The sequence below is a fragment of the Podarcis pityusensis genome (genome assembly GCF_964106645.2).
Source record: "Podarcis pityusensis genome assembly, chromosome: 11".
Taxonomy (NCBI): domain Eukaryota; kingdom Metazoa; phylum Chordata; class Lepidosauria; order Squamata; family Lacertidae; genus Podarcis; species Podarcis pityusensis.
The window spans coordinates 15,375,016-15,391,204 of NC_138036.1; the positions used below are offsets into that span (position 1 = coordinate 15,375,016).

Sequence of the window (16,189 nt, forward strand, 5' to 3'; positions counted from 1 at the left end):
TGTTACATTTAACTTACAGATATAAACAAGACCTTCAGGATAAGGATTTGTAGTGAGTCAACCACTGGCAGAAATGGGTGAAGGGAGAAATCCGTCACATGTGGCATGAACTGAGCCAGGATTTCCTGGCAGCAAAGCCTTGCGTCCTGACTGTTACAGGAACACCGATTAGCCATAAGGACCCTGAGACATGGAGTTGCTCTTTTCAGCCATTTGCCAAGTGAAAGCTGAAAGTGGGGGGAGATATAGTTTAATTGGCACTGAAATGTCTTCCCCCCTTGAGCTCCAGGTCTAACGAATGGTGGTAAGATGGCAGTGGCTCGTTCTGAACTCAGCCGCTTTTAAGTCCTACCAAGCCGCCAGCTTCACGGTGCTAAATTAGAAGCACCATGAGTCACTTTTTCTGACCAACTCTTTCATTCCAAGTCAGCCTTTACTATCCATTCATACATATTTTTTTCCACTACATCATATTCATGCCAGACTACATGCTTTTTTGTTACAGTCAGAAGGGTGAAATAATGAACAATAAAATTACCCAGAAATGTAAAATCTGGCCTACTCAATTGCCTTTTATTGTGTGTGCCAAAAGTGAACCTGTTCTCTCTTAAGAAAGCTAACAGGCATGGGTCATCTCCCTTTTCATTTGACAGATTCGTTGTTTCACCACCTGCTCGATAGGAACATACTTTCACACTATATAAACGAGGTTATATTCTCATAAGACACAGTTAATCATGGCAGTTACTCCAAACGCCCCAAGAAAGTCACAAACAGAGCACAGTTGGTATTGTGAATCCTTCCACCCTAATCACACCAAACTTGGAAAAGTGTCAGTTGCTGAGCAGGAAACTCCATCTACTCTCATGGGTTGGTTGGTTTGCTTCTTTTATAACAGGACGCGGGTGGCGCTGTGGGTTAAACCACAGAACCTAGGACTTGCCGATCAGAAGGTTGGCGGTTTGAATCCCCGTGACGGGGTGAGCTCCCGTTGCTCAGTCCCTGCTCCTGCCAACCTAGCAGTTTGAAAGCACAAAGTGCAAGTAGATAAATAGGCACTGCTCCAGTGGGAAGGTAAAAGGCGTTTCTGTGCGCTGCTCTGGTTCGCCAGAAGCGGCTTAGTCATGCTGGCCACATGACCCGGAAGCTATACGCCGGCTCCCTCGGCCAATAAAGCGAGATGAGCGGCGCAACCCCAGAGTCGGCCACGACTGGACCTAATGATCAGGGTCCCTTTACCTTTACCACTTTTCATCAAGCCAGTCCACAGTGATAGAAAACAAATCATTAATAGCAATACAGGCCCTCCAAGTGTCCCTATTTTCCAGGGACAGTCCTGGACTTACAGACGCCATCCCAGGTTCTGATTTGATCCTGGAATGTCCCACTTTTCCTTCAGATGCCCTTCTTTTCATTGGAGAAATATTGGAGGGTATGGAGTTATGTGACCTCCTAACCAAGGAGATAAGTAACTATACAACCTGTAGAAGACATCTGAAGGCAATGCTGTATGGGGATTTTGTTAATTTTTAATGCTTAATTATGTTTTCATTATGTTGGAAGCTGCCCAGAGTAGCTGGGGCAGGATGGGCAGGATGTAAATAGTCTTCTTCTTCTTCTTCTTCTTCTTCTTCTTCTTCTTCTTCTTCTCCTTCTTCTCCTTCTCCTCCTCCTCCTCCTCCTCCTCCTCCTCCTCCTCCTCCTTCCTAGACCCAGATGTGGATTCAGATGTATACCTTGTTACAATTCTCTGATCCATCTATTGTATGAAGCAATTAGCTATGCCGTTGCCTATACATATACACTTTCCTCATTTATTTCAGTGCAAACACCATAGTATCAGGTGACACGCTCGTTCCTGAATATTGTGGTTCGCAAATGCTAAAGCAGAACAATGCGCTGGACTTCTGTCTACCAAGAATAAATATGTGAGTAAATAACTGGTTAAGTAGCTGGCCAATCCATTCTGCTCCTGAAGGGTTGTGCCTATTCATGCACTGTGTGCACACTCATTCATTCATTCATTCATTTGCTCCTACTTTTATTCAGATGCACGATCCCATCTTACATTCTGAAACACCTCCTGCTGACAGCATTGATGCTTATTCCTGTTGGCCTTTAGCTGCTGTCAGCGTTCGTTCTGGAGATTTAATGAAGCATTAATGCTTATCTTTGATGGGTGAACTGTGTGTGTGTGTTTTTGTTTTTTTTTTAAAAACACACACAAATCCTGTACATAGAAAGCCTGGGTCCATCACAGCAAAAATCTAAACAAAATGGCCATTGTCTGAAGAAAGGACTGGTCCCATCAAGAAGGCATTACAGTAGATATATAGGAAACAATGCCATAGGAAACACAGCAAGTCCTATGCAAACTTACTTTAGAGTTAGCCCATTGAGACAAACTTCTGAATTAGCCTGCATAGGAATGGGTTGCATCTAGGGATGGGCAGATCTGTCAATTCCAGTTTCTCCCAGTCTGTCATTTTTCCACTCTTGAGTTCAGTTTTTTACATTTCCACATCAATTTCCTTTTTTCCTTTTTTAAAAAAGAGTTATTATGAAAATTCATCAGCATTTAACTGCGAATTTCTCCTAATATGAACATTTTTGCATGCAATTTTGTCCAAGATACAATTTTGTCCAAGTAAAGCACTTCCCCCTGAAAAATGCGTCCTTATATGTCATTTTCACTAACATATGCATTTCAATGCACAATTTGCTCTTGTTTATGCATTTTTGTACACATCATTTGGCACTGCAAAATTCAGAAACGTAAGAATTTAAGGGATGGCTGCGCTTCAGTTTGCATATTGTTCCATAAATTGGAAATTAGGTAGATTCACCTTTAAATATGAACCGAATCAAATTTCTCCCCACCCCACTCCCCTAGCTACCTGGCATCCTATTTTGAATGTCTTTCGGTGACTGAACTTCACTATTACCTGTCCTCTTTCTGTAACAATATGTTTTTTAAAAGAACAGTTGTCAGAACATATTGACCGGCCTGTGCTGCCTTCTCAGCACAAGGAATGTGGTTTGGGCCTTCAGTTAAAGATGTATCTTTTTCAGCAGGCAGTTAGAGGAGGAAGGACCCGGTTACTGTTGTTGTTGCTGCTGCTGTCAGTAATTATTTAGTGGTTTGTTACGTGTTTCTAATGAATTGTGTTACTTTAGGGGGCTTATCAATATAACTAAACAAACAAACCAAAACAGATGAGGATAAAAGAATGTCAGTTCCCCTTCCTTGAGCAAGTTTCCATTGGAAGATGATCCATAAATAATACAAACTAACAAGTAGCAATTCACTCATCCAAACAAATGTAAATGGCTGTTGTTCAGACCTTTTCAGCAAAAGATTTTTCTACACAATTATGGGTGGGAAATAAACTATCCTCCACCACCAGGTGGCACTGCAGGTACTGAACTGCTTTTCTTGCCTAACCATTCATTATGCTGGCCTGGCTAACACATATAGGTCAATTAAACAGATTCAGTAAGAAATAAAATCCTCTTGGGCCTGTATAAAGTCTCATATCTCTTTTCCGAAGAGCCCTAAGTAGACCCACATCCAGTTATTTCACCCCTGGCCTTCACCAAAAGGGAAATCTGTGATCCCCTCAGTCAGGGGTTCTGAAACCTCCTATCCCCAGAGCCCACGAGATGACTGGAAATTACTTGGGTTCACCAGTCACAAAATGGTGACAGAAGGAGGCAGAGTCTGGCATAATCAGCTGACAGTTACATCCTTCTCTATCTCTACCAATACCTAACCCACCTGTGGAAATTGCTAAGTTCTTTGCCAGAGGATTTTGCATGTGGCAAGGAGTCCCATAGCTCCGTTTTCCTTGTGCTAAAGAGGTATTGTGATTCCGCCTCCCCATTTTATTTGATGCTGCCAATTTTTTTTACTGACCCTGATGCTCTAAGTCAGGCATAGGCAGACTTGGCCCTCCAGATGTTTTGAGACTACAATTCCCATCATCCCTGACCACTGGTCCTGTTAGCTAGGGATGATTGGAGTTGTAGTCCCAAAACATCTGCATGGCCGAGTTTGTCTATGCCTGCTCTAAGTGAAGAAGACTTTCTCCTTCCTTACACCTACATGCCTTTCAAAGTACTAATACCCATCTCCTGCATTTTCTTATCCCATTCTCACTCAGCTTGTACACTACTCCCAACACCAATACCACAACCACTGCCCTTTTCTTTTACATTCGCTTCTTTGTCTTATAACACTTCCCCCTCCTTCTATCCCATTTCCTTCAGCACCTCCTTTGCCCCTTTCCCCTCAGAGGAGGGAGAACTTCCTTCCTCCCTCAGCCTTGAGACATTGGTGCCTCCCAACCACATTGGTCTAACCAATGCCTATAACAAGGCCTAGGGCTTGGTCAAGCAGGTGAGGGGTCACTGGTCAGAATGTGGTACTAAGACCCATCTGAAAATGGCCCAAGGCCCACAGATGAGTCCTGGCCCTCTGTTCAAGGAACATTGCCCTCATGTTTTTCAGGTTGCCAGGGGCCTTCCTCACCACATAGAACTGTAGAGGTGGGAGAGCCAACCCCTTGCAATGCAGGAATCTCTGAACCACGGCGCCGGATATGCTTAAGATGGCCCTGAGTAATAGTCCCACTCTATTCTGACTTGGGCTCCACAATTTAAGAAGGATATTGACAAGTTGGGATGCGGGCAGAAGAGGGTGACCTCTTCTGGAATCCTAGCCTTACGAAGAACGTTTGAAGAAGCTGGGTATGATTAGCCTGGGAAAGAGGACACTGAGAGGAGATATCATCAAATAGCTCAAGGGCTGTCACACAGAAGAGGGAACAAGCTTGTTTTCTCCTGCCAGTGTGATGTAGTGGTTAAGAGCGGTGGACTCGTAATCTGGTAATCGCTTCCCCGCTCCTCCACATGCAGCTGCTGGGTGACCTTGGGCTAGTCACACTTCTTTGAAGTCTCTCAGCCCCACTCACCTCACAGAGTGTTTGTTGTGGGGGAGGAAGGGAAGAAGAAGAAGAAGAAGAAGAAGAAGAAGAAGAAGAGTAGTTTGGATTTGATATCCCGCTTTATTACTACCCTAGGGAGTCTCAAAGCGGCTAACAATCTCCTTTTCCCTTCCTCCCCCAACAAACACTCTGTGAGGTGAGTGGGGCTGAGAGACTTCAGAGAAGTGTGACTGGCCCAAGGTCACCCAGCAGCTGCATGTGGAGGAGCGGGGAACCGAACCCGGTTCACCAGATTACGAGTCCACTGCTCTTAACCACTACACCACACTGGGAAAGGAGATTGTTAGCCGCTTTGAGACTCCTTAGGGTAGTGATAAAGCGGGATATCAAAACCAAACTCTTCTTCTTCTCTTCTTCTGCTCTGGAGGGTCAGACTTGAACCAAGGTATTCAAGTTACCCAGCCCCAGCCCACCTTCTGATGCAGCAGCAGAGGCAGTCTTGGGCATAAAAAGGTAAAGGGACCCCTGACCATTAAGTCCAGACGCGGACAACTCTGGGGTTGCGCTGCTCATCTCACTTTACTGGCCGAGGGAGCTGGCATTTGTCATGTGGCCAGCATGACTAAGCTGCTTCTGGTGAACCAGAGCAGCGCACGGAAACGCCGTTTACCTTCCCACCGGAGTGGTACCTATTTAGCTACTTGCACTTTGACGTGCTTTTGAACTGCTAGGTTGGTGGGAGCTGGGACCGAGCAACGGGAGCTCACCCCGTTGCGGGGATTCAAACCGCTAACCTTCTTGGGCATAGCTATGGGCAAACTGAGCAGATAGATGATTTTTCCTCCCTGTTTTATAATGAAGCTGAATGTTGACTGATTCAAGTCTGGCAATAGTAAGTACTTCTTCGCACAGTGCATAGACTATGGAATTTGCTCCAGCAAGAGGTAGTGATTGCCACCGTCTTGGATGACTTTAAAATAGGATTAGATAAATTCGTAGGGGATACAGAGATTGATAGCTGCTAGTCATTACAGACACTGTTCATTGACTGCAGAGGTTGGACATACACCTGATGTACACACATTTGCTTGCAAAATAGCCATGTAAACCCGGGAGGACATTTAGTGGGGAGAGTCCCTATATATATCAAATCCTGCACTAAGTGACTTTCTGTGCCCCTTTAGCATTCCAGCAATAGAGTTCCACTTATGAGCAAGCCATAGGACTCATGGATGAAAACATCTTTTCAATGACAAATCTACCCTGACAATCCTATTAATAGGATTAAGGTTCATTAAGGACATGTTTTGTCATATAAGTCTGCCCCAAATACCCTGGAGGTTTAAGTCTTGCATCGGAACCTGGGGCCTCTTACAGACTAAAATCTAAAGTACATCTTCTGAGAGCTACCTACATTTTTAAAAAACACCAGACATCACTTTAACCAGAGAGTACTATATCAGATTTATACCAGACTGCCCATCAAAATATATATTTTACATTTACATTCCTGCCCGTCTTCAAAGAAATTCAAGGAAGTGTAATGGGGGCTATTCCATTTTATCCCCCCAAAAAACTCTGAGAGGTAGGTTAGGCTGAGAGAGTTTCACAGCAAAACCGAAACTTGAACCCAGGTTTCCCTGGAATCAAATGGATTCTGGTGCCAGATTCTTCTGTAGCCCAGTTCTATTCGATTTGCTGCAGAATCAGTGGCAGCAAGGTCATTACCCTTGAGCTGAATGTTTGCCAGTTTAAGTAATAGTTGGTATTCCTCTCTCTTGCAAGCTGAGGCATGGCAAATGAGTAGAGGATTTCTGATTCTGCCTGGATGAAGCAAGCAAGTTGAGGTGAACCAGATTTCCTCCATATTTTTCTACATATTTTTTTAAAGTGCACGTTCACTACATTCACAGAACTAATGTCACTTCTAATTTGGCCCTGAGTCGCAAAGTCTGACACACAGTGAAGCAATCGCACTATTTCTTCACCATAGTTCTGTTTTTGCACATAGTTAACACACATGTTGTCAGGAGCTCAAATCTGCAACAGGACTGAAAGTGGTGTTTGGGGCTGTGTTTGTTTAGGCCAAGCCAAGAGGCGCCAGCTTGTAAGGATGACGGGGTGCACATGATGTCAGGATCTTGGGAGGAGCCAGTTCACCTCCACGCTTTTTGGACATTGGGGGGCCTGGCCCCCAGGGAGGGGGGCGTGGTGGCGGTGGGCCGCCCCGGGTGTCACCACTGAGAGGGGTGACAAAATGCCAGGTGGCACTCACCACGGGGCCTGCAGCACGACCGAGCCACACATCTCTCCTGGGAGTGACGCGGTGGCTTGGACGCCCGCAGGCTCGTGCGCACTGCCCCAAACGGTCCACCTGCCGCCTCCCCCTCAGCTGTAGGGTGGCTGAGTGGGAGGAGGCAGGAAGAATCCTTGGAGGCCCCGCAGAGTGTCCTGCCCCGGCTGGCCCTACCCCTGGGCACAGGGCACCCTAGGCGCCCAATCAGCTTGCTCCGCTGCTGCTGTCCCCCACCCCAAAAATGTTCGGGGGCAGCCTCAGCCCCCAGGAGTTGACACCCCTGCCCTCCAAGCTGGTACCCTCCAGATGTTTTTGACTACAGCTTCCATCAAAAGCCTGCCGGCCGGGGAAGCCTGGTTTAGGCAACAAGAAAAGACCAATCTTGTATTCTCAGATACAGTGGTACCTCGGGTTAAGAACTTAATTCGTTCTGGAGGTCCGTTCTTAACCTTAAACTGTTCTTAACCTGAGGTACCACTTTAGCTAATGGGGCCTCCCGCTGCCGCTGCGTGATTTCTGTTCTCATCCTGAAGCAAAGGTCTTAACCCTAGGTACTATTTCTAGTTTAGCGGAGTCTGTAACCTGAAGCGTCTGTAACCCGAGGTACCACTGTTGTCCATTTGCATCAACTGCAAAGTAGGGTCTTGATTTAACATTTTATTCTAAAGATTTGCAAGTTTCCGCTTTAAAAACAGTGTATAAAGAATTTTTTTTAAAGCACCTAGCAACAATCAATATACACTTTTAAAAAGCACAAAAGAAACTTTGATCAGAGAAACATGCCAAGCGCTAAAAAGGGGGGCAGGGAGGAGGAGAAAATGAATGAAGCTGGCAGCCTGCATGAAGTGTGGCAGGAGGGTCAAAGAGGAAGAAGAAAATATCTGGATTTGATCCTCACACTGCTGATTTTGTTACTAGGCTCCGTTGAAAGTGTCCCTTCCTAACTTGGGACCAGTTTACCTGAAGGATATGGCCACTTCAGTCTGTGGAACTTGCACTTGTAGAAGTCCCATGTAATGTTGGTTCCACATTTTCCATGATTCAGTCTTCCTCCTATGCTCTGAAACTCCCTGCTAATTGATCTGCCCTGAGTGCTTTAATAATAATAATATAATTTCATTTATATCCTGCCCTCCCCAGCCAAAGCCAGGCTCAGAGCAGCTAACAACAATAAAAACAGCACAGTTTACATAAAATCACAGTCAATTAATTGAAATACATTCTAAAATCAATTCAGAATCAAATTAATGGCAACCACTGGGCTAGAGTTCTATAAAGATTACAGAAGGAGAGAGGGGGTCAGACTGTGCCTTGGCCAAAGGCCTGGTGGAACAGCTCTGTCTTGCAGGCCCTGCAGAAAGATGTCAAGTCCCGCAGCGCCCTAGTCTCTTGTGACAGAGCGTTCCACCAGATCGGGGCCACGGCCGAAAAAGCCCTGGCACTGGTTGAGGCCAGCTTAACCTCCTGTGGCCCGGGATCTCCAAGATGTTTTTATTTGAAGACCGTAAGGTCCTCCGTGGGACATACCAGGAGAGGTTAGAGACTCTTGCATTGCAGGACTTTGACTAGATGCTCCTTGGTGTCTATTCTATGACATAGGTATATCAATATGCACCCCAATACATATATTTTCTCCTTAATACCAATTGCTGCAACCATTTTCTCCTGGTGGGACTCTATGACGGGAAATAAACCAGTTTGAATCCAGCCTACGCCACCTTGCCCTGCTGTACAGTAAATCTGCAGTCCTGCTAAGCTGTATCCTAATGATGCTGACCCAGAGGCCACATGAAAAAATTGAAGGAAAAGAGAGGGAGCAAACTATAGGTGCTCTCATGGGATCAGAGGCAACAAGGGAAAGTGAGAGAAGATGCTTTTAAAAAGCAGCAGGCTCTGGGTGGTTGTGTTGAACAAATCAAGATTACAGGTGACAATCCTGGGGAGATTCAGTTCATTTCACCTTTTAATGTAATTTGCACTTCTTCAAACAATACGCAGCCAAAATGCAGCCGTAGTTCAAAATCTGCCCTTCTTCAAATTCTGTTTATTTGTACAAATGCACGTACGCAAGGGGGAGTGTGCATTACAGTGCATACAATAATATGCAGTAATGCATTCTATTAAGGGAAACGGATGCAAACTTGAGCTTGAGATTGGAAAAAACGAGGAACCGAGAGAAACCAACATTGGCAAATGTGTCCATCCCTACTTACAGACAGGGGGATGTATCGAAAAATGGGGGGCACATCACCACACAATCTGTAAGCTTGTCCTTTGTCCTCATCAAGCACATCCACATAAAAGCAGAATTCATTGTGTCGGTGGGTTTGAAGAAATGTGCACCGGTCTTGTTTTGCATCCTACTTGTCCGTTACTTTATTTTAGCCTATAGAGCATGATTTGCGGTGGAAGTCGGATGCCAAAAGACTTCTCCGCCTCCATGCGCCCTGAGAAAAATGGTTCCCAACCCCCAAGGTCTGGCAAAGTGAACATTACGAGACCTGACAGCTCCTGCGAAGATTTTTTTCTTAACTTTTCTTTAAGTTGCGCCTTAACAAGGTGCCTGCGCATGGGCCCAAGTTTAACGCTTTCCCCCTGCTGTTCCATAGCCTCGGTGATTGTAACCCTAAGCAATTATGAATGAAGGACCCCGAGGATTCAATAATTGGTTACCTGAGGACATTTCTGAATGTGTCAGATTCCCTGTGGATTGTTAATGTCATTACCAAAGCTTAATTTATACAGAAACCAAAAGGCTGCAGAGAAAACTTCCGAGCACTTAATTGGGCCATCGCTTCAGATAAATACTTAATTCAATTATTATTATTTTTAAAAACCAAAACATGGTGCAGGAAAAATATCAGTACCAACATTTAACACTGCTATCCTGACATTGTAAAAGCTTGTTTCATTGATTATTTGGACAAGTGCATCTTGAACTGGATTTTGGCTTGATGCTGTTGGTCACTAAGGCAGGAAACAAGGGGGGGGGGGAGTAGACTGACAAGGGTTCAGCGTTATAATCTGGAACCAGAACATTGGTGCTACGACATGTTACAGGGTTTCAGCAAGACGTTGCAGGACATGTACTGATTGGAAGCTAAGCAGTATGACTGCCCTGAAAGTTTTCAGGCACAAATAGTATTAAAAGCAGGATCGCCAAATCATCTGCAGATGATTTGGTAATTACAGTACAGTGGTACCTCGGGTTAAGTACTTAATTCGTTCTGGAGGTCCGTTCTTAACCTGAAACTGTTCTTAACCTGAAGCATCACTTTAGCTAATGGGGCCTCCTGCTGCCGCTGCGCCACCAGAGCACGATTTCTGTTCTCATCCTGAAGCAAAGTTCTTAACCCGAGGTACTATTTCTGGGTTAGCGGAGTCTGTAACCTGAAGTGTATGTAACCTGAAGCGTATGTAACCCGAGGTAGCACTGTAAAAGTAAAGGGACGCCTGACCATTAGGTCCAGTCGTGACCGACTCTGGGGTTGCAGCTCTCATCTCGCTTTACTGGCCGAGGGAGCTGGCGTACAGCTTCCGGGTCATGTGGCCAGCATGACTAAGCCGCTTCTGGCGAACCAGAGCAGTGCATGGAAATGCCGTTTACCTTCCCGCCGGAGCAGTACCTATTTATCTACTTGCACTTTGACGTACTTTCGAATTGCTAGGTTGGCAGGAGCAGGGACCGAGCAACGGAAGCTCACCCCGTCGCGGGGATTCGAACCGCGACCTTCTGATCGGCAAGTCCTAGGCTCTGTGGTTTAACCCACAACACCACCCTCTCCCTAAACCCAATAGTATGGACAAGTGGCAGGGTTTAAATTGAATAAAAACAAAAGTAAATTATTAGTCAAAAATCTTAGAGAATCAGAAAAGATGGAACTCTCCCAGAGTTTGGATATAGAAAGCCACAAAAAAGTAAAGTATTTAGGAATATGGTTAACAAACAGGAATCTCAATATCTATAAAGAAAGGATGACTTTTCCTTTTTCGGAAGAATTGCAGCAATTAAAATGAATGCATTGCAAAAAATGTTGTTCCTCTTTCAAACAATACCGATAAAAAGTAATAGCATCTGCTTCAAAAAATGGCAAAAAGATATTTCAAAATTTATTTGGAGGGGGGAAAACCAAGAATAAAACATAAAATACTTACAGATATAAAAGAAAGAGGGGGCTTTTCTCCCTTCCAGATTTCAGAATTTATTATGAAGCAGCATGCCTTACTTGGATTCGGGATTGGATCAAATTGGAGAAAGAGGCGGCAATAGAACTGGAGGGACATGATAACAGATTTGGCAGGCATACATATTTGTGGTATGGAAAAACCAAAGTGCATAAAAAATTTCACAATCATATAATAAGAAAATCTTTAATAAAAGTTTGGGGAAAATATAAAGAGTTATTAGAAGAAAAAACTCCATGGTGGTTATCACCTATTGAAGTACTATCATTTAAAATGACAACAAAGAAAGAAATATGGCCAACATATAGAGATCTATTAATTGAACAGGAAGGAAAGCTAAAATTGAAGGATTATGAGGAGTTGAAGGAATACCTTCAAAGCTGGCTACAACATAGACAGATAAATGAAATCTTTAAGGAAGATAATAAGAAAGGATTTAGTTATACAATTTCTAGATTCCAAAGAGAGATAATAGATGACAATTTCAAATTACGTAATGTTTTTTAAGAAAGCTCAAAGTCTGTTATTGGAATGGGAAACGAAGGAGGAAGAAGTTAAGTCAGTAATGATTAAGTGGGCACAAGATGTGGGCATAATATACAAATTGAAGAGTGGGAAAAACTTTGGAAAGTAAATATGAAATTCACAGGTTGTATTTTATTGAAAGAGAATTACATGAAAATGATGTATAGATGGCATATAACACCAATTAAGCTGGCCAAAATGTATAGAACAGAATCAAATAACTGTTGGAGATGTAAAAATAAGGAGGGTACCTTTTATCATATGTGGTGGGAATGTAGTATCATCAAAAAAATTTGGGAGATGATATATAATGAACTGAAAAAAAATGTTTAAAATGACGTTTGTTAAAAAAAACAGAAGCATTTTTAATAGGTATTTCTGATCAAGGATGCTGAAAGAGAAATGGAAAATATTCATGTACGCAACAACAGCAGCAAGAATCCTAATAGCACGAAACTGGAAGACTGGAGAAATACCTTCGAAAGCACAGTGGCAGGAAAAATCGAAGAACTATGCAGAATTAGCTAGCGGATAAGCTACATGAAAAAGACAATAGTGATTTTTAAAAAGAATGGGAACCTTTCATCAACTATCTGCAGAAACAACTGAAAGAAATGGACTCGGTTGCAGGATTTGAATAAACATTCACAACTTTATTTAACAAAATGCATGAAGAATAACATTGTAATAACATTTTGACATTTATAAGGAATAGCAGATTTTATCATCTAATGTAACAAACCAGAGGGGTAACTGAAGGAAGTTAACGGGAAGGGGGGGGGGAACGTAGAATGTATGTTTGGAAATGATTTTGATATTTGTTGTTAGAAAAGAAAACTAATAAAAATTATATACAAAAGAAAAGAAAAGAAGTGGGATCGCATGTAACTGCCCCAATACCATCATGAGCACAAGCTGTCATGAATGCACAATAAACAAGATGTCTGGAGACGCTTCTTTTAGCTTTGGTGGCAGCGATGGTTGGGCTTATCTTGGAGGTCCAGGGCCACAGAGAAGTTAGGCTGGCCTCAACCAGAGCCAGGGCTTTTTCAGCTGTGGCTCCGATCTGGTGGAACACTCTGTCACAAGAGACCAGGGCCCTGCGGGACTTGACATCTTTCCGCAGGGCCTGCAAGACAGAGCTGTTCCGCCAGGCCTTTGGCCAGGGCACAGCCTGACTCCCTCCTTTGGCAATCCTCACGGAACTCTAGCCCAATGGTTGCCATTAATCTGATTTGAACTGATTTTAGAATGTTGTATCATTTTACTGTTGTTAGCTGCTCTGAGCCTGGCTTCGACTGGGTAGGGCGGGATATAAATAAAAATTTATTATTATCATTATCTGTGTTCGTTTCTTGGACTTCATTGTAACTCTAGCAATGCCACAAACGCATGACAAATGGGGATCTGCTCTTTCTGGTCTGCATATCTGGAAGACCAACCCCTTTTGATGCCTATCAGGTATAGAACATCGAGCTGCGCAGAGAGATACAAGTGATGAACAAAATCATCATGGGGTCTTAGCAGTGGTGGACATCCATTTTGGGGGGCCCTGAAGCTTGAATTGTTATGGGGACCCTCCGCAACCACTGACGAGCTCTGAGTAACCACTGTTATCTTCTTTAATGGGATTGTTTACAACATCTGTGCTACTGACTCTCAAAATTTAGGGTTGCTGAAATATATACAACAACAAAAAAAATCAATTTGAGTTGTGCGACTCAAATTGGGTCTACTACACCCATTTCCCCCCCAAAGCAATGTAGACTAAAGTCAGGGGACTGTAGCCCCGTGAAGTGCCGAGCAATTTCTGATCCAGATTCCTCTTGCCCCTCAGAGAAGTATAATTCCCAGAGTTCCCTAAGCCAGTTTGAGCCTGCAGTGTGGATATGCACGTTCACTGCGGTCAGAAGTAGGAAGATGAATTTGGTTTAATCCCCAATTAAACTAATGTATCCGTCCCCCTGATTCAAATGGCTCTGAATTTTGCTTGCATTACCACTGGATTAAACGGGAGCATTACAATGGGAAAGGGAATTTCAAAGTGCACCACACTCATTTGGCTGAGTGGTTTGAGGAACGGAGCATTTTAAACATTTGAAGAATGCCATGTTTTATATATGAAGCGTTTACTTTTCCATTTCCTTCACCTAAGGACAGCCCCAGTTTTCTTGCCCCAGGTAAATCAATTCCCTCTTTTGGCAATGCCTTAAGCAGGGGTAGGGAACATGCGGCTTTCCAGATGTTGATGAACTGCTACATCTCTCATCATTGGCCATGCAAGGCTGATGGCAATTGGAGTCCAGCATCTGGGGAGCCAGGGGTTCCCCATCCCTGCCTTAAAATGTTCAGGATGCCCAAGCGTTCCTGCCACTATTCATATCAGTTAGTAAACTGATCATAAGGACGGAATTATGATGTTCCATTTGCTCAAGTCCAAAATACACATGAGGCTAAATCTACGTTTGCCAAGCTAGAATCTCTCCAGATCTTTTGGCCTACAACGTCCATCAGCCCCAGTTGTGTGCACACTTGGTTTTCAGTTCTTTCCCACTCCCTCTCAACAGTCTGCCTGCTTTCTGCCTTAGTCCTCTCTGGGATGTATTTGGAAGTTTCCCACTTAGATTCCCCCCACTACACACACACACACACACACACACACACACACACACACACCGTATATGGAAGTGAGAGCTGGACCATAAAGAAGGCTGATCGCCGAAGAATTTATGCTTTTGAATTATGGTGCTGGAGGAGATTCTTGAGAGTCCCATGGACTGCAAGAAGATCAAACCTATCCATTCTTAAGGAAATCAGCCCTGAGTGCTCACTGGAAGGACAGATCGTGAAGCTGAGGCTCCAATACTTTGGCCACCTCATGAGAAGAGAAGACTCCCTGGAAAAGACCCTGATGCTGGGAAAGATGGAGGGCACAAGGAGAAGGGGACGACAGAGGACGAGATGGTTGGACAGTGTTCTCGAAGCTACCAGCATGAGTTTAACCAAGCTGCAGGAGGCAGGGGAAGACAGGAGTGCCTGGCGTGCTCTGGTCCATGGGGTCACGAAGGGTTGGAAACGACTAAACGACTAAACAACAACAAAATGTTGTGCTTCTGCAAACCTTGGGGTTACCCTGGATCAACCAGTGCCTCCCTGTTGCACACAAGTCTTGACAATCTGGCTCTATTTATTTCATTTTATTATTACATTTATGTCCCACCTTTTCCTCCAAGGAACCTAGGGTGGTGTACCTAGGGTGGTTCTCACCCACCCCATTATCCTCATGCAACAACCCTGTGAGGTAGGCTGTTCTGAGAGACAGTGGCTGGCCCAAGGCTGCCCAGTGATCTTTATGGCTGAGTGCAGATTCAAACCCAGGTCTCCCAAGTCCTGGTCCAACACTAACCGTTACACCACAATGATATGCCACTGTGCAATTCTTGACTTAATTCATGGCTCTTGCGCTTTCTCAACCCCTCTTTGCTCCTTTTGGTCTGTAAACAAAAGGATAGGGAACTGTAGCACTACGGCCATTGAACCAGCCCCACTGGCTTTCAAGCCTTCAGCAGGATATCTGGAAAGGAGAGGTTATGGGTGGGGTTCAAGTAGTGAGTGCCATCAGCAGAAGCCCTTTACCCCCATCTCTTCCCCTATGCCCCACCAAAATTGTCTTGGGCTGAGTCAGAGAATGTTTGGAACAGTGCACAGAGGGAGGAAAGGGCCATCGTTTTGTCTGGCAAACTGAAATGCTTGACCTGACGGAATGATGACCTTAGCACAGCATTGAATTCCTACTTGTGTGCGTACAATTCTATGCGCCTGGGCTCTCCATATTGACCACACAAGGCTGCCACTCCTGTGGATCTGCAGCTTTTGGAGTTAGTCCTAAAGAACATGCCCACCTGGAACAACATCATTATGAGAGTGTGGCTGGGCTGGACCCCACCACACACATACACACAATTGATGGTTTGGTCTGATCCTGACCAGGCATATCCTGTGCCAACCAGTGGCAAAGTGATACATGCTGAAGTGCAGATGCCCTTCATGACCGCTCCCATAGACGCACCTCCTTAACCATGCCCCTTCTAAGACGGCACAGCAAAAGTGAGCTTTTGACTAACGCAGACAATAAACAATGTTTCAATACCAAGCTACCGTTTTTCTCACCCCACTTTTCCCAATATGAACCCATCCAGACCCTTTGCTCTTCCTCTCAGGTTATCCTCCAGGTGCC

At 44.4% G+C, this 16,189-nt stretch overlaps 1 protein-coding gene across 2 annotated transcripts in view; it reads right to left on the reverse strand.

Annotated features, from left to right (window-relative positions):
• Positions 1-16,189, reverse strand: part of CPLX4 (complexin 4) — a 28,302-nt gene that overhangs the window by 3,033 nt on the left and 9,080 nt on the right. Inside the window, exon 3 of one of the 2 annotated variants that reach the window (XM_080973693.1) lies at positions 99-227. The exons of the other annotated variant lie outside the window; for it this stretch is intronic. Coding sequence (XP_080829819.1) covers positions 99-227 — 129 coding nt within the window. The remainder of the gene's footprint in view (positions 1-98; positions 228-16,189) is intronic. 2 annotated transcript variants of the gene reach the window in all.